The sequence below is a fragment of the Leguminivora glycinivorella genome, chromosome 11 (genome assembly GCF_023078275.1).
Source record: "Leguminivora glycinivorella isolate SPB_JAAS2020 chromosome 11, LegGlyc_1.1, whole genome shotgun sequence".
NCBI lineage: Eukaryota > Metazoa > Arthropoda > Insecta > Lepidoptera > Tortricidae > Leguminivora > Leguminivora glycinivorella.
The window spans coordinates 12,125,597-12,149,001 of record NC_062981.1 but is presented as its reverse complement, the minus strand read 5'-3'; the positions used below and the strand labels follow the sequence as shown (position 1 = coordinate 12,149,001).

The window sequence follows — 23,405 nt, the reverse complement described above, 5'->3', positions numbered from 1 at the left end:
CTATGTCATAGTGACATCATAAATCAGATTGTAAGAAATCTCTTACTGTTTGTCATTTTGACATGGTTGTAGAGTGGCCCCAGGGTTCTAATTGGTTGACTTGACTGTACATAGTAGTGGGTTTAAATGTAGCCACTTGTCATTGCCATAACAAAACAGAATTAAGTACTGACCTGATAGTGATGATTCACCATCGACGAAGACATTATATTGTAGGTAAAATAGACAAAAACCCGCTGCAACAAAAATCTGTGATACTGGACGTAAACAATAAACTAGAATAAAACACAAACTTTGCACTTTCAATTCAATGTATAATATTCAGTAGCTGTATTAACAATAGTATTTTTCAAACAGAAATTATGTTATCTGAATGTACGTATTACAGTTTGCGATAGGCCCCTATTTATAATTATGCTTAAAGCCGCCTACGCAGATTCCAAGATTTGGTATTTTAAACTTATACATATGGGTGATGGTGATGCCGTACCCATCGAGTTTGAAATTTGAAAAATACTATAGAGGTACCTTATTATCTATGTTGTAAACTGTTCTGTTATTTCTTTTTTCCTTTCGCTGCTCCTTTTCCTTTTGCTGGTGGTGGAGGTGGAGGAGGAGGAGGTGGGGGCGGAGGTGGTTCAACAACAGGTTCAGGCTCGGGTTCCGGCTCAGGTTCCGGTTCCGGAGGAAGTGGCGGGACTGATGGATCTTCATCGGGATCGTCATACAGAAAATCTGTCTGGAAAGATGTATAACATGTGGACTTTGGTAAAATACTAGATACGGCTATTCTAATACTACAATATTAGATTTATATGGTAAACAGGTTTATGTATAAAGTCGCCGTCAATAGAATTTGTGAACAATGTAAACTAACCTTGTAGTCAAAATGTCTTTAATTTCCATTCTAACTCATCATATACTGGCTAAATCCATGTGTTATTTAATCAATTCATCTCACATTATGATCCTCAACCTTTAAAATAATAAAATTGTGCTAAACTATTGATATTTTATATAATGATTTGTTTACATTGTTGACAATTTCTATTGACAGCGATTTTACATATATTCCTTCGTTGAATTCGTCACAAGTAGATCTGATAATAAATATTATACCGTTATTTCGTAGAGTTCTGGCGCCATAGCAAATAAACTTTCAACAAAGTTCTCATAAACTATGTTTCCATCTCCACGTACATTCGCATCACGCAACAGTTCTAAAGTTTCTTCTCTATTGAATGCATCTCCGTACCCAGTAACTATAGCTTCTAATTCTCCAAGTTCTAGAAAATTTCTGTTTTCTGTGTCAAAAACCTGCAGAAGAAAATCATATACCTATTACTAGTGAAAAATACTTAGCTGAAATATCGACACGAGTTGAGAGTTCCCTTTTCATACGTGTATTGAACGACGTTTTTCAGTACAGATGGACCGCCGAAGTTTCGTTCGACCTGACATATAATGAACCACTTCTTGCACTAGTGCGTAGTAATAGTTATTTGTTATACAAGGGGGCAAAGTTGTATTTTAACGCCGAGTGTGGAATTGAAAAACGAGCAAGTGAAAGGATTCTATAGTTGAACCACGAGCGAAGCGAGTGGTTCGAGAATAGAATCCTGAACTTGCGAGTTTTATAACACACGAGAAGTAAAATATATTTGCACCCGAGTGTAACACAAAACTTTTCCCCTCACTATAGCGAGGAAACTACAACGCAAAAAATGCGTTTATCACAGCTTCCAGTAGTTCCACAGGTGGTAAATCATCTTTCTTACTAGATTCACCTACTTTTATCAACGTTAAAGCAGTTAATTTGACTTTATTCAAGGTCAAATTACTTTACCCACTAGTGGATAAAATGCGTTTTTACCCGCTGGTATTAAAGGACAAAGCACGTGTTTCCGAGCTAGTGAGGGGAAAAATACTTTTCAGTACAGATGGTGTTTTTTTTACGCACTAGTGCGAGAAGTGGTTCATTATATGTCAGGTCGAAACTTCCGAGGGCCATCTGTACTGAAAAACGTCGTTCGATACACGTGCGAAAAGAAATTCGTAACTCGTGTCGATTTAAAACACTCCCTTCGGTCGTGTTTTAATTTATCGCCACTCGTTTCGAACTTCCTCTTTTACGCACTTGTATCAAAATGTACTATTTCAGTACAGATGGTGTTTTTTTACGTTAGTGTGCGAAAAGTGGTTTATTATATGCCAGGTCGAAACTTCGGAGGGCCATCTGAAAAACGTCGTGCGAAAAGGAAATTCGTAACTCGTGTCGATTTAAAACATTCCCTTCGGTCGTGTTTTAATTTATCGCTACTCTTTTCGAACTTCCTTTTTTACGCACTTGTATCGTAATGTACTAATTATGTGTTTTATTCCCGCACTAGTTCTCAAAGTAAGCTATTTCTTGTCAGATCGACTCCTCAAAGGGTCACATGTACTGAAAAACGTCGGAATGCACGCTGAATGCGAGCGTATTCAAAGCGCGCGTTGTGAGCGGACTTGTCTTGGATTCAATGTTAACCATTTAGCTAATTATTTTATTCAAAATTGTTGTTTTGATTTCTTATGTGCCATTCATTATTATTAGACCTTTACATTTGCAAAATATAGGCTTAGATTAGAAGTTGCCATGTGCAGACTGCAGAATGCGCGCATTCTGCTCCGTCCGGCGCACCGCCATCATTGCGCTCCGCTAACGCTGCGCTCTCAAAACGCGCATTTGTGGCCGATCTTTAATAGCATCCTAAGAGTTAACTACAGTAACTGGGTCTAACCTACTTACTTGAAAGGCTAATAGTAGTTCATGTTTGATTTCTGCCTCTATAATTCGTTTATCTAACATGTAAATAATTTGTTCCTTCGTCAATACTCTCGTTACTCCGGCCTTTAAAAGTTCTGCGTCAGCCATTATTTCCATATACGTAGGGTAACTAAAATGTCGTCTATGATACCTGTTAACGAAAAAGTTTATATATTATAAATTTATAATGTAAGTACCTATACCTACTATTACTCTTGCCATAATAATCTTTCCTATACACTATTTATATTCTACGTTTTTTTTTTACCACACGGTGGTAAACAAGCAACTCAGCATGAAGCCTTAGGTATATCCTGCAATGCTTGTTCCATCTAAACAAAGCCGTTAAAATTTGGAGGTAGATGTTCTTGTAGGGTCTGGTACACTGGCCATTGTAGCATATAAGTTCAATCCGACGATTCGTAAAAAAGGAGTTTCATTGGTTTTCGCTCCCACAGCGGATCCACGTCCGTGTGTGTAGGTATTTCCTTCGTGTTATTTCATAATTACATTAATCGAGGTAGGTATATTATGTACTCTACTTTTTTAATCCCAGGAATTCTATAAAAGTTTCAATAGATATTACGTTAATAGGTTCTCCATCATCTATTGTTAATAAAGGTTGGGCTTTCTCATCAAAAAACTCTATTATTTCGTTTAATTGTTCTTCTGTAAACCGAGGTGTGACATTTTTTAAGGGATCGAAGGGATTAAACACAGCCATTTTAAAAGAAAATGTATATATCACAGAAATATGATTCACTAAATATTTGTATTAATTTTGAAGAATAAAAATTTTAGTTGACAAATTTGTCAATTTATGCCAATTCAAAATTAGTTTATTTAATAGTGTCAATAGACCACCGTACCGGCTTTCACGGGATTCCCTGTCAGGACGTGTCCGGTAAGGCCATCAGTCACCTCTGTGTCCTCTTCTAGTAAGTAACATTTCAGAACGTAACCCCATAAATGTCAGTTCAGTCTTGTCTTATGTCACTGTCATGTCTGCTTGTGCTTTGTTGATTTTTGTGCGGTGAAATATTTTAAAGTTAAACTTACACGTACATATTACAATAATAAATAAAAACTGTATCAAAGTATTCAACGTCTACTATATTCTGTTTACTTTGTGTTTTATAATTGTAAATACAATGTTTGAATCCGACGATTTCGATCAGGTAATTTTGCGTTCTTAGTTGACCAAATTATTATGTGTAGTTTCGAAGTTAATACATAGTTATGAAATTGTTATTTTGCAGATTTTGTCGCAGTTCAATTTTCCTGATGATCCGATTAAAGAAACAGAGAATATTGGAAGTAAGGGGGATAGTGAAAAGAGCATACCAGTTAAGCCAACTAGTCCAGTCAATGTAGTTAGTCAGCCTCTTAAGTTTGCTAATATTGCCAGTCCTTCAGCGCAGCAAAAAACAGCCCAGAAAATAATTAGAGAGGTTGAGGCATGTAGCACTGAAGCTATAAGAAATAGTGTGAACTCTGAAAATATTTCACCAAAACATACAAAACGGAAAATGATTAACTCATATTTTGATCACAATGCTAAGAGAAAGTTTCCGGGACCAGCTGGACTTCTCAATAGCAACTTTGAAGAGAGTAAAGATGAAACAATTTGCCACATGGAGTTGTTCTCCCAGGTAATGGTAGATTAATTTTTTTTTTAATTTTTGAAGAGTTATATTTTAGATTGAAACAGTAAATTGTATCATCCATTTATTTCTTTAGCCACCTGGCAAAAACTAGTTAAATTATTGTAATCCCAAATTTTATTTAAACACCTTGTTTATTTCTTAGGATGTAGATTTATCAGACAACTATTTTGGTGAGAAATTTGAAACAGAAATATGGAGAAGACTCTCAGAAGACATACAGAAGTCTAATTTGGGTGCCATAGACTCTATCAAATCAGTGAAGCAGCAAGCTTTGGCTGGACACCTGAGGAGAAGAAAGGCTCAGGTTGTGATGGCTTTTGTTGAAACTGTTGATAGATCGGCCACAGACCCACTAATAACTTTAAGGGATACCACTGGTAAGATATTATTCATAAGATTGGACAAATTAATGCCTTCCCATCCTTTTTAACCCTTAAATGCATAGTGAGCATAATTATATGCATCTTTTATTTTTGACTCTATTGATGTGTCAAAATTCAAATTGAACAAATCTCTGTCAAGGTCATGCATGGGTTAAAATGTATTTCTAATTAACTGACTGGTATTTCGATATAATAAAAAAATCTTGTATCACTACCATGTCAGGGCATTAAAAAAAATGCAACTTTTAAGTTTACATCCATCCATCTTCCACATATCCTTGGTCCATGTCTTTGCCCTTGGCTAGTCTGTGGCCATACATAATAATAAAAAAAAAACAGTCTTAAGTATGGATATTGTTAGAATAAGTATAATATATTCTTGTATGGTAACATCAAATAAGTTAAGAGACCGATTGTCTTTGACACATGTTTGACATGTATGTAACATCCTCTTCCGTTTAACCGTTGAATGAATAAATGCGTGTGCCCATAGCTCTGGAATTAAATAAAACCTTGTTTTATTTTATAATAGGTTTTGGGCCCAGTTATGCCCATTAGGAAATGTAAAATGTTAAAGTTTCTTTAAACAAGCTATTTGATTGTAATTTTTCAAGTAAAATATAAACTTTTTTCGGTTTGATTTTAAATTTAGTACCTTAATTAAGTGACCCCGATATACGCGAAATTCGCTTTACGCGATTTTCCCTGGAACACATCACTCGCGTTAAGCGGGGTATTACTGTAGTAAAAAGTTAGTTTTAGGTAGGTATGATAGCTGGATTCTTATACATAATATATTTATAGTAACCAAAACACCATACTTACTTTATGCAGCTATGTATTTGTCTTATTTTCAGGATGTATCAAATGCACACTCCACAGAGATGCATGGTCTACATTTGCCCCCTACATTGTCTCCGAGTACTGTGCTGTAGTACTGAGAAGGCCCACAGTCCTAACCACTGGCAGTGCCTTCAAAAAGCATTACTTGAACATCACACTGTCCAATATTCATGCTATATACAGTTCTGCGGTGCTTAGCGAAGAAACGGATAAACCTTTGCCTGATGGATATGATTTAGAATGTGATAATGATATGACAGTGATAAGAACTGTACCAAGTACAAATGCAGGTAAGTTTGGTTAACCCTTTAATCATTTTAACGTTTGTTCTAGTCATTCGATTTTGAACTGTAATTCTTATTGTAGAGATGCATTTTTGATGGCAAGTATTTTGTTGCTACCAATTAAAGGGTTAAATGTTTTAACAATAACCTACTGCAATCCCAATTAGCAATATTAATAAAGATTTCTGATCACATTTGTGAATAAATAACTGCTGGTAATACGCCAATCTCTAAAAAATATGGCTCTTAAATTCCTAAAACGATAAGGCCTAGCTAGTACATTAATTATACTGTTCTATACAGTTTTGAATTATTATAGAAGTAAGGAAATATTTTATGAGCGTCATACGCTCACATTGATCGAGTTGCTTCATTTAGAAAGTAAAGACACTTGTACCACAGTATAATAAAGAGTACTATCGTACAGTATGGCCACTCCCGCTCCCCGCTGAATGTGCCGCCCACCCCCTTACCTCGGTCGAAAACAGATCAGTCGACCTGTCATATTTCACTCATACAATACAAGCATAGTACGCGTTCACCTACACTAGCTTAGACTGTGTGCTAGGAACGCGCCTATTTCATATATTTGATGCTTGTACAGTAGACTAAGGTATTGAAAATTAATAATAGCTCTTTTTTGTTTCAGATAAAGACCCTTTCTGCAATGAAACCTCTAATGATACCAGTGATTTGCTAGATGACCTAGATAACATATTTACCGATGATTTGTTTTAGAATTACATGTGATCTGTTCTGTTATGTGATAATCTCATCATATTAATACAAAATTATGTTTAAGTCGACTTTAGTTCAATAATAACCCCTGATTGCCAAATTCCGAAAAATCAAATCATTTAAAGATTATGCGACATTATCTGGGTAAAGGGACCTTATTGTCGATGGCGCTTACGGCGTTATGAGCGATGTTCGTGTAAAAATACGACGCTGCGGGACGTAAGCGCCATCGACAATAACATCCCTTTACCCAGATAACGTCACACATTAGATCTATATACTATAGGCTCAGTTTAATTTGTAGATTTGACCGATATTAACCCTTAATGTCCCAATTTTGGACAATTTCCGTCGATACATCGGCACGCTCTACCAGAAACTAAGTTATAGGTAGGTTAGGTAACTAAAACGTCTGCCAATGTTAGCTAAAGTCAAGTGTAAAAATATGGGTTTACACATCTTACTCAAAAACATGTCCCATAGCATCTTAGTAAGGTGTAAATAGGAGCGTAAGTAGTACCATATGAGACGATTTTTTCGATACATATTTTTGCACTTGACTGTACCTACTGGACATTGGGTTTTTGTTTCAAACCTAACCTAACATTGTAAATTTAAATAAAACAAGATTTTAAAATTATTTATCCACTTTAATATGGCTCTTCATAATATGCTTCAACAGCGTAGGAGCGTGGTGGAAAAAGCTGTAGCATATTTTACATTTGTACACCCTTTTCTTGTCGTCCGGGTTTTCGCTGTCCACGGGTGCCATGTGGGTCTTCACGTGCCGTTGGCAGTTGTTCAGTCTTTGGAACTTGGACTGCAAAAAATTGGGCTAATTTAGACAGTATGCGAGTTTCATTACAATGCTACGCTCCTCAATAATCCTAAATGGATCTTAAAGCCCTGAAACGGCGATTTCAAACATTTGATGTAGAAATTGTAACCTTTGATTTGTTAATTAGGGTCGGTTGCACAAAACCGCCCAATTCCATTACCGAATTTAGCGTTCGCATATTTTTTTTGTATGCGAATTTCCATAGACTGCTGCGTGACGTTAATGTGTCTGCTAACTGTGGTTGATGCAACTGGCCCTTATAGCCAAATTGTCTGTGACGGATACGAGACTGCGTTTGAGCATCCGATTTCTTGCTCATTCTAAATGAGCCTTAAGCGTGAGCATAGAGGTGTTTATTCGATCAATTAGATGTCAATAGAATTTGAACCTTTTACCTATTCTTAACTTTGAAAAGTGCAGTATGGTACTTACATTGCATTGCATGCAGGCATACGTTTTAGTTTTATTGAGAGGATCTGAAAAAAGGAAAAAAGTATATGTAACCTTTTTTTCTTTTGAATGTAAATGTTCATTGAGACTAGAGATTAAGAAAAAACTATTAAATGATTGATAATGGTTACATATGTTACTAGAACTACATATGTTATTACGATTTAGTGAATTTAACTAAAACTTAGTTAAAACAACTCTAAACTCTTCTCACTCTTAAACTACGGTTTTTCCAACTTTATATTTGTATTTTGACGCATAGGCAATTATCTCTTTCTAGTAGTTCCTTAGAAAGCTACTAAAATAGGAGCTTATTATCCAAAGGAATACGTAAGATCTTCATTATTTTTTTACTTTGTTTATTCGGTAAATATTCGGCAAAGCAACCGAATTATTCGGCCGAATACGAACATTGAAAAACTTGCCGAATACCGAATATTTACCGAATATTCGGCCCATCTCTAATTGAGACTAATAATTTGAATCATTTACCGGATAGAACAAGGATCCCATTTTTGTTGTGGTTTTCTTCTCGTGTGTCTATGGTCAATCTGTCATCCGTGTCCATTTTATGAGTCTGCAAAAAAATAACCGGCGTTTTATACTGTAGCTACAGACATATCAATCTCTAGAAACAAATTGATGATTAAAAAAATACCTTCTAGTAGGCACATAACCCATTTGTGTGCTCTACCGCAGATACAATACAGTACCCAAGATATGCTCAGAGGGCGCCACTTGCACATTAAAGAGGGCGTACCGCAAACCTTGTACGTGCGACGCGTTGCCCCTTTGTCGCACTTATAAATTCGCACGTAAGTGTGACAGGGAAGCAACACGTCAAACGTGACGTGATTAAAAAAAAACCGGCCAAGAGCGTGTCGGGCCACGCTCAGTGTAGGGTTCCGTAGTTTTTCGTATTTTTCTCAAAAACTACTGAACCTATCAAGTTCAAAACAATTTTCCTAGAAAGTCTTTATAAAGTTCTACTTTTGTGATTTTTTTCATATTTTTTAAACATATGGTTCAAAAGTTAGAGGGGGGGGGGACGCACTTTTTTTTCCTTTAGGAGCGATTTTTTCCGAAAATATTGATATTATCAAAAAACGATCTTAGTAAACCCTTATTCATTTTTAAATACCTATCCAACAATATATCACACGTTGGGGTTAGAATGAAAAAAAAAATCAGCTCCCACTTTACATGTAGGGGGGGTACCCTAATAAAACATTTTTTTCCATTTTTTATTTTTGCACTTTGTTGGCGTGATTGATATACATATTGGTACCAAATTTCAGCTTTCTAGTGCTTACGGTTACTGAGATTATCCGCGGACGGACGGACGGACGGACGGACGGACGGACGGACAGACAGACATGGCGAAACTATAAGGGTTCCTAGTTGACTACGGAACCCTAAAAAGTGAAGCAAGAAAAAACGTTTTTCTGTTACCACATCATTGTAAGCGTCCAGTGGGAGTGGTAGGTATGAATATAACTGTAAATTATGTGATATTACCTCTCGATGTGTATTAAGGTCTCTCTCTGTTCTAAATATGGCGGCGCAAGTCCCGCAGGCGTAGCCAAACATGGTGTTTTCTGGTTCCACGTCGTTGGATGCGTTCAGTGGCAGGGCCGGTATGAATATCCTTTCTGAGTGCTGCGTGCTTGACAATTCCAGGCCTGAAGTGAACACGTTATTATTCTTTTAAGTAATTTATTTTAAAATGATGCATCTACTATAATATTAAAATTAGACTGAATAATTATAACAGTCCTAGAAGTATATTAAACTACGTATTGTATGCTACGTGTTGTTCGTACATCCGTGTATTTGGCTTTAGGACCTTTAGGTATTGAGCTAAACGCTCATTTATATAACATAAGCTGTACACTACACAAAGATACTAGAGACTGAATTGACCGTTTTGATAATTTTGGGGCACAAAGGGTTTTGTTCTATCACGACAATATAGCTTGTCTATCAGACTTCGCGGTCGAAAGCCCTAAAATTTGCATTTGCAACGATCGTATCATTCACGACGCGCCACTTGACTCGTAACGTCATTTTGTTCAAGTTTATATTTCACAAACTGCGGCACATCGTGGATGGCACGAGTGATTATAAACGAAAGAAGTGGCGAGTAGGTCGATGATATAACTCACGTCGTTTGTTCAAAGTGACTGATGTCCGCACGATATCTTGTAATCGTATCTCGTGGATGTGAATGTGCAGGAAATTGTGGTCCACCCCGGAATAGCTGTCTATTGCTTGTGATAGTTCTGTAATAAAATGTGTTTATTAGTAAACCCTATTCCAGTTTAGAATAAGTTTCGTTTCCCAGTAACCTAACAAAAGTGTGGAACTGTTCGTTATTAACCCCTCAAGCGCCTTGTTCCGGATCTGTCCCAGGCAATTTAAACTGTAACTAACAAATTGAAAGTTATTAATTCAGTAGCAAATTTTTGACAACGGCGTTCCAGGGGTTAAAAATTTACTATAAGCAGTGTTCGATGTACTCCTCAATCTAAGATCTTCTTAGGAAAAATGAAGAACTCCAGGATAGTACTATCTTCCTTTAATTAACTTAATAACTAATAACAGGCCTTTGCATCTATAACAGATGATTCAAGCAGCATCCTTGCGACACTTACGTTCGTGGCTGTATAGCCCAATTCGAGAGAGGATCCCTCGTCCGCACACACGACAGGTGTATGCTCCCCCAGATGGGCGGGGGTTAGAGGCCTGCTCGTGACGCCTCATGCGTTTATCATTCAAGGAGGAGAACCAGGCGTTGTCGTGCTTGGATTGACCGTCATGGACAACACGGCGCCACGTGGGTCGGTCTTCGGCCAGCCGCTGCCACTGGTTGCATGGAATATCAAATGTGACCATGACACGCTTCACGCAATCTTTAAAGCGCAGCATTGGCCGTCCGACCGGTCTCTTTGCATCTGCAACCTCTCCCAGCAGGATTTGACGTGGTAAACGAGTCTGCTCCATTCGATACACACTTAATAACTAGGTACAAGATTACTATTTAGAAGTCTTAGAACGGCTAAGGTGTACCTAAAGCACGTCCTAATAGGTAATGAAAACCATCACACCGAAACAAGGCCGAGAAGGTATTTTCCCTCGGAATTGTATCAACTTTTCACTCTTGAGGAGCTACCATAAAAATTTAAAATTTCTTGACTGTCATTAATGTCATTATCTTATACTTTTAAACGAGCAATTCTTGTATATTTATTTATTTATTTATTTATTTATTTATATATTTATTTACACTGACGATCTCGGCTCTAACGATTTCGCAGAAATTTGTTATGTGGGGGTTTTTGGGGGTGAAAAATCGGTCTAACTTATCCTTAGGTCCCGGAAAACGCGAATTTTCGAGTTTTCATGCGTTTTTCTTCGCGCGCCATCTCGTGTGCAGTAGTTGTACTGTTAAGACAGAATTCTTTCGGTCGATGTAAGTACTATTTATTGCAAACACTAGATGGCGACACAGGTCAAGGCTAAAACGAATAGAAAAATACACTATTTGAGTTTTTGTGGCGAAATGCGCGCCATCTCGTGTGGAGTAGTTGTGTTGTTAAGGCTGAGAATTCTTTCGCTCGATGTAGGTACTATTCATTTTTGAACTAGATGGCGACACATGTCAAGGATACGAAACAGAACCGAGCGAAGCTCGGTTGCCCAGATATTGTTTATCTATACGAGAAAACTAACTATTTTGCAGTATCTGTCTACCTACCTACTTCATTTTCCACGTGTAGGTAATAAATAGATATAATTACCATCTTTCGCCGTAGCATATAATTCTGGTCGGTGAACGAACCGCCAAGTTTTCTCCGCCGGCACGACTTCGCCAGTCACCAGCGTGGGCAGGCTCTCTATGAGGTTTGCGTCTTCATGTGTCACTACTACCTGGAATAAAATAAGGTAATTGATACTTACTGATATGGATAATAGGTAAAATAGCCTATGTCACTCTCCATCCCTTCAACTATCTCCACTCGCTCCGTTTTGCCGTGAAAGACGGACAAACAAACAGACACACACTTTCCCATTTATAATATTACTAGCTTTTGCCCGCGGCTTCGCTCGCGTTGGAAAGAGACAAAAAGTAGCCTATGTCACTTTCCATCCCTTCAACTATATCCACTTAAAAAATGACGTCAATTCGTCGCTCCGTTTTGCCGTGAAAGACGGACAAACAAACAGACACACACTTTCCCATTTATAATATTATGGATGTATGTATGTGTATACCTTAGTGACGAGCACGTGGCGGTTGGCCACAGCGGGCTTGACGGCGGGCAGCCGCACCAGGTTGCGGATGACCTTCTCTGCGAACGCCACATCAGCGCTCCTGTACTTGACGGTGCTTTCTGTGAAGCACATCCTGAATATGCTGTCTAGTTTGTCGTCGCCTGAAACACGTTGGTGGGAATTTGTTAGTCTCTGGATTAAGATGGAAAATTGACGTATCTTATGCCTACATCAGGCCCCACGATTAGGACGTCAGTCGCCATTACTTCACTGAAGTTAACTACTTCGCTAGGGATGTGAGAGAAATAGCCATTGTTGGGCATGTATGTGAGTAGGTTTATATATTTCCGTGGGTCCAACAACTCATCGCTACTATACCGCGAGCGAGACAGTCAGGGTTAACCCTATCCTCGTAGCGCCCACCATACTAAATTTTTGCAAGGGAATTTTGATTCTTATTGTACTTGAGATTGAATTCAATTTCATTTGTTCGAAAAAATTTAGAAACATAAGAAAATATATTTTATTTGTTTACATGAAAGTTAAAATTCCATTGAAACCAAATGTACTTCAGAAAGTACATTGGGCGCCAAGAGGCTATAGAAAATCATAAGTTCCAATTTTCAAGTTGAAAAGTCAGTCTTGACTGTTTGTCTTATAAATAAACGTAGTATGTATGTTAAATGGATTTTGAGCTTAGCAGGAGCAGGGGCGGCTCACTCCGTGATTCTATCGCCGCGCTACAAGTACATCCTGGCGGCCGCGAGTTTGCGGCCTACTCAGGGGTGGCGCGCGTTCTCACGGAATGCACGTTCGCACTTTCTATTGTTACTTTACGTCGTCAGGTTTTTTAAGCGATGTCCGCGTGTGGAATGGCTAATAATACTTAGTTAAATAGACATATTAAATAAAATAGACCATACCAAACCATAAGACATTCTTACACAGATCTACTTCCCACGGAAAAGTTCAATAAGGCTTATGATGTTGGAACTTGAACAAAAATATATAAATACAGTATAATTATATAACTAGAAAATACCCAAGACTTGAATATAATAGTATAACATTTTATGTGAGTAATTAATTCGTTTGGATCCATTGGTAACCCTATCACCTGTCGTTTCTTTGTAAGAATTTTGTAGGTATTTAAAAAGGCGGCATTTCGTGAACATCAAAGCAGTGGGCCTTCTGTACTTGTACTATTATATATTCTGTGGCAGGAGTAGGAAATGGCTCCAAATGATATCAAACTTTAGGTGCTTACCCAAATCGCTAGAACCAATCGAGTCAGAAATGCTGTCCACTTCTGCGTCAGAATGTTGGGTTTCTTTAGCAACATTTTCGTCCGCTTTCATGACCCGGCAAACTAGCCGCTTTCCATTTTTAGTTTTTCCTAAAACAATCTTGTCTGGAATATCTGAAAGAATACAAAATAGGTTTGAAAACTAAGCCTTATTGGATTTCAACCTTTTGAAAGCCTTTCCTTGCGTGTCAAAAAATGGTGTAGACGAAAAGAGGGTGAAGAGCGAATATACAACGTAACTGACAGTAAGTTAAACACAAAGCCATAACACTTTTAGTTGTTATTAGACCTTGACTTTTAGTAGACCTTGGCGTTCAAAGGGTTAAACAGTACTACTTTAATAGCTTGGTCCACACAGAGCGAGGCACGTCGCGAGAAAATGTGCTCGCGCGGCAAATGTTTAATGTAGATGTGTGTCGGACGATGCAAGTCGCAGCAAAAAGTGCGTGCTGCCGTATTTGGACCCAGCTACCTAGATCTTGACGATAAACTCATTTAATTTACCCTTTAAACAGAAGTCAGTGCGTATTCGTAGAACGTTCTCATCTCTCCAGTTGTCACAAACCCCGGAGTAAAGACTTTCTGCCTGAGCTTTGCTAGACGTTTCTGTTTTCTTTACGATAGATTTCTCCGTCCATTGGGATTTCTCGATTCGTTGATCTGCAAACAAATAACATTGTATACGTGGTTCGAGGTATGAGTAACTTGAAAAAAATATGAATATACCAATTTGACGACCGGTCTGGCTCAGTCGGTAGTGACCCTGCCTGCTAAGCCGCGGTCCTGGGTTGGAATCCCGGTAAGGGCATTTATTTGTGTGATGAGCACAGATATTTGTTCCTGAGTCATGGATGTTTTCTATGTACCTATATATGTATGTATTTATCTATTTAAGTATGTATATCGTCGCTTAGCACCCATAGTACAAGCTTTGCTTAGTTTGGGGCTAAGTTGATATGTGTAAGGTGTCCCCAATATCTTATACTTTTAAACGAGCAATTCTTGTATATTTATTTATTTATTTATTTATTTATTTATATATATATTTATTTACACTGACGATCTCGGAAACCGCTCTAACGATTTCGCAGAAATTTGTTATGTGGGGGTTTTTGGGGGTGAAAAATCGGTCTAACTTATCCTTAGGTCCCGGAAAACGCGAATTTTCGAGTTTTCATGCGTTTTTCTTCGCGCACCATCTCGTGTGCAGTAGTTGTACTGTTAAGACAGAATTCTTTCGGTCGATGTAAGTACTATTTATTGCAAACACTAGATGGCGACACAGGTCAAGGCTAAAACGAATAGAAAATACACTATTTGAGTTTTTGTGGCGAAATGCGCGCCATCTCGTGTGGAGTAGTTGTGTTGTTAAGGCTGAGAATTCTTTCGCTCGATGTAGGTACTATTCATTTTTGAACTAGATGGCGACACATGTCAAGGATACGAAACAGAACCGAGCGAAGCTCGGTTGCCCAGATATTATTTATTTATTTAATATACCATTCCTTCTTGGCAATGTATCTTAGCCACTCACGTGATTTGGATATACATAACAGGCGGATTAAGTTGCTGTGAGTCACAGCCTGTGACATACAATTAATCAAACATTAGCGACAGCTACTGCAAGCAACTTCGAGGTAAAGTCAACCAATTGGAACCCTAGGGCACTCTACAACCATGTCAAAATGACAAGCAGTAAGAGTTTCTTACAACCTGATTTATAACGTCACTATGACATAGTTCTACAGTGGCCTAGGGTTCCAATTGGTTGACTGTACAGATTGCACAAGCTCGTAGCTCTAGCTACTGGAAGCACATGACTCGTTACAATATAGGTAAAGTCGCCGACAATAGAAATTGTGAACAATGTAAACAAACCAGCCAATGTAATATCAGGGGCGGCTCACTCCGCCATTCTATCGCCGCGCTACAAGTACATGTCGGCGGCCGCAAATTCAAATTACAAATTACAAATTCTTTATTCGTCGAACATAGGTGTATATGATGGTTACAGGTATACATTCTTGTTTCACTATGTCGTACCCGAGGGCATACGAAAGTTTTGTGAATCATTGATAATATAAATTATCATGCATCATGCACTAAAACAAATATTTACAACAGAATGAGATGTCAACAATAAAAGTTATTAAATAAATTGAATTGAATTAGAACTACAGGTATACAATAATAATTTCTTAGAATTAATTTATTAATAAGCTACAAAAATTAGTCAAGGTTTTCAGTTAGAAATTCATGGCAAGAATAAAAAGCCTTGCTGACCAAAAATTCTTTAACGGACTTTTTAAATAATGTTGTGTCACATAATCTCCGTATATGCTCAGGTAGCTTGTTGTACACTCTGGGGGCCATGCCGAGAACGCTTTTTGACAAGAGAGCAGTTCGTGATGCGGCCCATTCAGTGGTGACGACCTTCGCGCGGCAATAGAATTCAATGTCGGCTGCTCGCGTGCGCTCCGCTTGTTAGTGTAGGTAAGAATTTAGAATGGCGGCATTTTGTGGACATCAAAGGAGTGAGCCTTCTGTACTTGTACTATTATATATTCTGTGGTAATATCCGTATTAGCACTGCTCTGGTTGTTTTAGGATCATCATGTGATGCACATTGACGAGTTATAAAGGAAATTAAACACAGTTCGAAATTTCGACTACAGGTTTGTTTACATTGTTCGCAATTTCTATTGACGGCGACTTTAGGTGCATAATTTTAAATTCTTTTTCTTCTAAGAACATTTCTTTCGCTCTATCAGGCAGATCAAGTACCTACAAGTGATTCACGCCTTACATTTTTACACTATCCTGACAAAATGTTAAGGTCACTAACCTTTTTTATCATCTACCATCAGGGGTAACTCTGATGCTTCTTCTACTTTACTTTCCTTTTGGGCACAATTCAACTGCTCCATATCCATTTCACTTAGTGGCGGATACTCTATCTTTAGCAAGCTAAAACAATAATAGTTAATTTTTAGTTTAAGTTGAGAACTCACTAGGTGGCGCTGTACATCAAAATTCAAATAATACGTTGTAGTTTAATTTTAATTGCTTACCCAGGTTCAGTTTCAGTTACCCTGACTTCAGTTGTACTAGGAGGTGTATCATCTGTTTTAAGCTTTTGTATTAGTTCTGCAAACACATATTATTAACACAAGATTACTTACTAGCAAAGTTAAAAAAAAAAAACTTTTTAGGTACATAAACTAGCTTTTAATTGTAGTAATGGAAGATTTTAAATGAATAAAGGAAGTATAAATGGAAGGGATACTTTATGACAGTAATTCGTTTTGAGAATCATACATTTTGGTAAAGGGAACGAAGATCAAAGCATTAAGCAAATAATATAGTAGGTATAGTATGAATTTTCTGAGATGAACTTTTCGCTTTAGCCGTAATCTGTTAAACAAAGGCCTTTGTTTCTATTATTCCCGTCGACTAGCTCCCGTTTCCACAGCACGTGCTAAAGTCTCAGTGTAGTTAAAAAGCAACTATCGTGATAGCAATAAGGTTCAAATTTATTAAACAGTTTGCAGTATGCAGGTAACTTTTTTGAAGATGAAAAAAAGTGTTATCTCCGAAAGGTCTTTTTATGGATTTGAACCGTATTACTATCGTGATAGTTGCTTTTTAACTACACTGAGACTATAGCACGTGCCGTTTAAACGGGAGCTAGCCGCCGTGAATAATAGAAACAAAGGCCTTTGTTTAACAGATTACGGCTAAAGCGAAAAGTTCATCTCAGAAAATTCACACTATATTAGGCACAGGTCCCACCAAAAGCGAGCAGGCTATGAGCTTTCGGCGATAGAAACGAACACAAAAATAAACCCGTGTAAATATAACCTAACCACAAAATTAAAATTTTGAATAAACCCCCGACCGCGACATAGTGGACTGATTTTCATGAAACATGGCTAAGAACACTCCCGACTAACTCAGCTTTCAAACAAAAAAAAATATCTAAATCGGTTCATCCGTTCGGTAGCTACGATGCCACAGACAGACACACACACAAACAGACACACAGACAGACACGTCAAACTTATAACACCCCGTCGTTTTTGCGTCGGGGGTTAAAAAGAGACACGATGATAGTTCGTTGCCGAGCGATGAACTGTCGCTTGCCGACCGCGATCGAACTTCCATACCGTTTGACTTCGTATGCGTCGCATCGCCGTCGCGCGACCATCGCGCGACCGTCGCCCACGCAAACCACGGCGTTAACCTGTCTTTTATTTACACTGGAGCGACTATCATTTGTTCGTTTCTATTGTCGATAGCTCATTGATTACTCGCTTTTGGTGGGACTAGAGCCTTAGGGCACAAATAACTTACTTTCATTATTGGTTATATCATGTAGCCCTAACGTGTCTAGGACATACACCTTTCGTTAGTTTCAAGTAGTATCCAGCCTTTCTGTTCCAGTACATGATACTGGTCGTCTGTTAAAGTTATCTGTAAACAAAAATTTTATATACTCTGTCAAACAAGTCTGTCAGTAAATAAGAACATAGAGAAATTATATGCATCCTTTTCTTTAGGGTGCTAGAGAAAAGGATACCTATAGTTTTCTTTGTTCTTATTTACTGACAGACTTGTTTGACAGTTTATTTTATGTTATTACTAGCTTTTTCTCGCGGCTTCGCTCGCGTTAAATTCGAAAATTCCTAAATGCTCCATACAAACTTCCTCCCCTCGTTTTAGCGAAGTGCGGAATTAGAAAGAGACAAAAAGTATCCTATTTCATTATCCATCTCTTCAATTATCTCCACGTAAAAAATGACGTTGATTCGTCGCCTCGTTTTGCCGTGAAAGACTGTCTAACAAACAGACACACACTTTCCCATTCATAATATTTTATGTGGATAAAATTGCTGGGTCACTATCAAATTTACCTTATCGCTAAAAGACAGAGCTATCGTTCATGTCTGTTTTGTAATACAGACATCTTCGAATGTCTGTATTACAAAACAGACATGAACGCTAAACGGTCAAGGAGCAAAAAATCTGGATTGTTTAATTTTTTTATTGCTAAATAGAATAAACGCCAAACGACCCGTTAGCAAAACGTCTGGTTTTAAAATGCTTAAGTGTCTTGAGAATTCAAACCTTCTCGCACTGTTAATAAGAACTGTTCTGTTACATATTTATAAACCATGGCAATGACACATTATATTTCCGGACGTTTTGCTACTGAATAGTTCTGTGTTGACGTCAATTAACTAACTACACTTTTGGCTTTTTAGATATGCTAATCATACGGACTATGTATATTTCCAGACGTTTGACTACTCATTCATTATAAGTCTTAGCCATCCAGTTAAATTGACTTTTTGCTGATTGAGTATTCTACTTTCATGTCATCCCAGCTGAATTGACTTTATACTGACTGTATATTTAAATTTTCTGACATCTAGCCGAAATAGTCGTTTAGCGATAAGGTAAACTTGATAGTGACCCAAATTGCTTACCTCTGTTAAGTTATTTCCTGACAAACCATCCTGCTTATTAGTTTCAATGACAGAATTGTCAGCTTGTAATATTGGTTTTAGTTCTATTTTGTTTTTGACCTGAAATATAGTTTAAAATTCTTCATTTTAATACTTTTATTAGTCTTAATATACGTTCAGTAAAGTTATCAAGCCGATAAAGTTCGTTTGTCCCTTTCCGACGTATTAGGCTCCCCACAGACAGTCTTAAAAATTCATAATCTTAAAAAAAAATTGTATGCAAATTGACAGTTCAAACTGTCAGTCAATCTGTCAGTGTCAGTTTGAACTGTCAATTTGCATACAATTTTTTTTTAAGATTATGAATTTTTAAGACTGTCTGTGGGGAGCCTGTATGTGATAAAAAGTGACAAACGAACTTTATCCTGTTGATAACTTTAGTGGACGTTTATCAATAAGGAGGTAACAGTGTACATACAATTTTAGTTTAAGAACTTTTTAGGGTTCCGTAGTCAACTAGGAACCCTTATAGTTTCGCCATGTCTGTCTGTCCGTCCGTCCGTCCGTCCGTCCGTCCGCGGATAATCTCAGTAACCGTTAGCACTAGAAAGCTGAAATTTGGTACCAATATGTACATCAATCACGCCAACAAAGTGCAAAAATAAAAAATGGAAAAAAATGTTTTATTAGGGTGCCCCCCCCCTACATGTAAAGTGGGGGCTGATATTTTTTTAAATTCCAACCCCAACGTGTGATATATTGTTGGATAGGTATTGAAAAATGAATAAGGGTTTACTAAGATCGTTTTTTGATGATATTAATATTTTCGGAAATAATCGCTCCTAAAGGAAAAAAAGTGCGTCCCCCCCCTCTAACTTTTGAACCATATGTTTAAAAAATATGAAAAAAATCACAAAAGTAGAACTTTATAAAGACTTTCTAGGAAAATTGTTTTGAACTTGATGGGTTTAGTAGTTTTTGAGAAAAATACGAAAAACTACGGAACCCTACACTGAGCGTGGCCCGACACGCTCTTGGCCGGTTTTTTTATACTATGTGGCAAGCATACGGTCCGCCTGATGGAAAGTGGTCACCGTAACCTATGGACGCCAAAATATTATTCAGTTTAGGACTTATGATCCCTTCACATGATAAGAAGAAGCTCGTGAACTAATCAAATGCCAAGTACACATACAAAAGTTGCCACATGCAAAACAGTTTACGTAGACGGTGGCGCCCCTCTATTATATTCTACTTTTTTTGTCAGGCTATAGAGGAAATACCTGTTCTACTGGGGCCGCAGGTTCAGGTTGCAAAAGGTAGCTGTTCGCATACAAGTTGCTGGTCCCTTCTGGTATGGTGAACTGGTCTGAAATAGTGACAAATTATATTTTTTAATATCTGGGCGACCGAGCTTCGCTCGGTTCTATTTTAATATATCACGTCTTTAGATAAAAAAAAAACTCTTATAAATACAAAAACAAAAAAAAAAGACAAAAAACAAAAACGCGTACATTAGACCGACCTCGTGCGACTGAGCTAAGCGGAATCGATGCGCGCGCGGCGAAATTAAGGACCATATTTTACGTTTACAAATGCGAAAGAAAAACTCATGAAAACTCGAAAATTCGCGTTTTCCGGGATCTAAGGCTACGCTAGATCGATTTTTCACCCCCGAAAACCCCCACAAAACAAATTTCAGCGAAATCGTTAGAGCGGTTTCCAAGATCGTCGGTATATATAAATAAATAAATAAATAAATATACAAGAATTGCTTGTTTAATAGTATAAGATTTAGAATTAAAATTAACAAAATCCTACACCTTATAAAACATTACCCACTCTTCACACAAATATTTATAAATGTGTGCCAACTACTGATTTTGCTGACAGATAGGTTTAATATTGTATCAAATGGCATTATAATATTCGGTCAAGGGGAAACAGAACCATGTTTACTGACCTGTGGAGCGACCTATAGACATATGTGTGTCCATAACTAATATATAATTTAGGTGATAGGTCGCTCCATGTGTTAACAATTTTAGTGCTAAGCACCACATTTCCAATACAAAACGAACTCGACTAACGGGTTATTGACACTGAAAGTGTTCAAAGAAGACATTGTACCTGGTACAGAGATCATTTCAGTGGTATTATCAATGTCGACATAGAACTGCTGCGGAGCCACATCCAGCATGGTGCAGGCTTGCTCCCCTTCTAGAACCTCCTGGGGGTCTTGCACTTGGGTCACATATTGCACTTGTCTGTTAACTGGAAAATATATTCAAAATACATTTATCCTCTAGCAGCCCACCATACAAAAAAATTGCCAAACAAATTTGAATCAATGGTACTAGAAAACAGGGCTGAATTTCTTTTGTTTGAAAATCGAACAAATCAACACAAAAGGAACTCAATTCCATTTAACGTAAATTCAAATTTCATTGTAGGTATTTTGTCCTAGTATTAGGACATTGAACCACAGGAGGTTAAATATAAAACATGTTTGCTTGGATTTCTCTCTTTTGTTTGAAAATCGAACGAATCAACACAAAAGCAACTCAATTCCATTTAACATAGATTCAAATTTCATTGTAGGTATTTTGTCCTAGTATTAGGACATTGAACCACAGGAGGTTAAATATAAAACATGTTTGCCTGGATTTCTCTTTCGTAGCCTGGCTTAGGCTGCTTTGTCAGTTTATTCATATATCTCCTTGGGTGCTAGACTGATTTTTAAGTCATTTGGATTTTATTGTAATTAATCAAATTTCAAATTTGATTGACGTAATCGGCCGGGAGTCGACCGGCCATCACTCCAAGGGATAAAGATATAAGCAAATCTCGTCTTTATGGTAAGCTACAAAGTGGGATGTTTTACTAAACACGATGTCTAAAGCTCTATCTATATATAGCTTCTTTATAATATACAAGAATTACCTACAAAATAATGTTTGTAAGAAACCTTTTGGATTTAAACAGATAAACCTTTTCAGGTGTGATTTTAATACAGGTCTAATATCAACAAAATAATATAATTTCGCCATACCAAACACTATAATATATTTTAATATTTCACTGTACAACAACGTGTATTTATTTATCGTACCGCAAATTGTTTTTCTATTTCAAATGCTTATGGGTGTATATACCAACCAACAATTCATTAATTCATCATTTTGTAAAATAAAATAAAATAATTTTGCAAAAACTTACTAAGAAACGTCCCATCGTCTTGCACGACAAAGAACTGATAGGGTTCCGCTTCTGCACTGCTTCCAGACGCAGGCAAGAATTCATAGGTTTCATAGTTTTCTTTATCCATAACTTAAAATAAAGTTGCACCTAAATAAATTCTAAATTTATTTTTGGTCACCGACCGAATAATTACGAAAAATCTAGGCGGTTTTCGGTTTATAACACTTTATATAAGAATCACGAAGCTTAACCGTGAACTATAAATCCTTTGCCGATTTATGAATGGATTAGTTATTATCAATTTAAAAGAAAAATACACAAACATTACACTATTTCGCTAAATTTCAATCGAATCGATCTCCTTTGCTTGCTTTTCAAGCTTGACAGGCTGTCAATGACAGCTGTCACTTTGACGCAAACCAGCAGTATTTTTTTTGGGTCTTCATATAAAGTCTGGCAAACAAAACTTGTCTGTAACTGCAACATGTGCGTAAGGGCCCGTTTACACGGTTGTATCTCAAAGGAAATTTAAATTTTGCGCTTTTCTGCTGACTATGGGCTCGACAGAGTACAGTTATATTTTGCCCTTTCTTGCCCTACGAACTTTATATGGCAAAAACCGGCTTCCAGCAGGGGGAAATTCAATTAGAAATTGATTCAATGGACACAAGCTCAAGGTTACAATCAAAGATACAATCATAGTTGTAAGTAAGGTGAAGGTGAAATACCCCATAATGGACGGTGATGCCATTATGGACAAAAAAACACAAATCCTTAAAAATAAGTATCTAAAATTATTATATATCAAAATAGTACAGCCGCCATCAAACTACAATCCACCGGTCCGTCCTTCAACATTCAAAAGGGAGTCAAACAAGGAGATCCGTTGTCGCCGAAACTATTTACCAGCACACTGGAACAAGTCTTCCGGAAGCTTGTGCCAAGTTGGGGAGGGAGGGGCCTTGTCGTCGGAGATAGAAGACTAACCAATCTTCGATTCGCTGACGACATCGTTTTATTCTCCTCAACTGCTTCCGAGCTACAATCAATGCTACAAGATCTATGCGACGCGAGCCTCGAGGTTGGACTTGAGATGAATATGTCGAAGACCAAGCTAATGACCAATTGTAGCACCCCGTGTAGGAT

General features: G+C 37.5%; 4 protein-coding genes across 6 annotated transcripts; 1 reads left to right on the top strand and 3 right to left on the bottom strand.

Moving 5' to 3' along the window:
• Window positions 1–412: 412 nt before the first annotated feature.
• On the bottom strand, window positions 413–3,659 carry LOC125230847 (calmodulin-like). 3 transcript variants are annotated; one of them, XM_048136088.1, is made up of 4 exons: window positions 3,349–3,659; window positions 2,789–2,957; window positions 1,120–1,317; window positions 413–735 (listed from the first exon to the last, which is right to left on the bottom strand). In XM_048136088.1, the coding sequence occupies exons 1-4, from the start codon at window positions 3,528–3,530 to the stop codon at window positions 517–519; spliced, it is 768 nt and encodes a 255-aa protein (XP_047992045.1). In that variant the 5' UTR covers window positions 3,531–3,659; the 3' UTR covers window positions 413–516. The 3 variants fall into 3 exon arrangements, with proteins under 3 accessions (XP_047992045.1, XP_047992047.1, XP_047992046.1); XM_048136090.1 differs by having other exon boundaries at window positions 3,393–3,557; XM_048136089.1 differs by having other exon boundaries at window positions 439–739; window positions 3,349–3,643.
• Window positions 3,660–3,848: 189 nt separating this feature from the next.
• On the top strand, window positions 3,849–6,782 carry LOC125230846. The gene is made up of 5 exons (XM_048136086.1): window positions 3,849–3,984; window positions 4,066–4,458; window positions 4,616–4,850; window positions 5,714–5,989; window positions 6,633–6,782. Exons 1-5 carry the CDS (start codon window positions 3,958–3,960, stop codon window positions 6,719–6,721), a joined length of 1,020 nt encoding a protein of 339 aa, XP_047992043.1. The 5' UTR covers window positions 3,849–3,957; the 3' UTR covers window positions 6,722–6,782.
• A 568-nt stretch (window positions 6,783–7,350) lies between these two features.
• On the bottom strand, window positions 7,351–18,007 carry LOC125230844. The gene is made up of 12 exons (XM_048136083.1): window positions 17,944–18,007; window positions 16,662–16,737; window positions 16,436–16,557; window positions 14,095–14,250; window positions 13,552–13,704; window positions 12,285–12,445; window positions 11,810–11,939; window positions 10,175–10,291; window positions 9,528–9,691; window positions 8,502–8,586; window positions 7,992–8,035; window positions 7,351–7,541 (listed from the first exon to the last, which is right to left on the bottom strand). Exons 3-12 carry the CDS (start codon window positions 16,521–16,523, stop codon window positions 7,359–7,361), a joined length of 1,281 nt encoding a protein of 426 aa, XP_047992040.1. The 5' UTR covers window positions 16,524–16,557; window positions 16,662–16,737; window positions 17,944–18,007; the 3' UTR covers window positions 7,351–7,358.
• A 721-nt stretch (window positions 18,008–18,728) lies between these two features.
• On the bottom strand, window positions 18,729–22,918 carry LOC125230848. Its single transcript, XM_048136091.1, has 4 exons — window positions 22,278–22,918; window positions 21,189–21,332; window positions 20,342–20,427; window positions 18,729–19,178 (listed from the first exon to the last, which is right to left on the bottom strand). Exons 1-4 carry the CDS (start codon window positions 22,384–22,386, stop codon window positions 18,969–18,971), a joined length of 549 nt encoding a protein of 182 aa, XP_047992048.1. The 5' UTR covers window positions 22,387–22,918; the 3' UTR covers window positions 18,729–18,968.
• Between the last annotated feature and the right edge of the window lie 487 nt (window positions 22,919–23,405).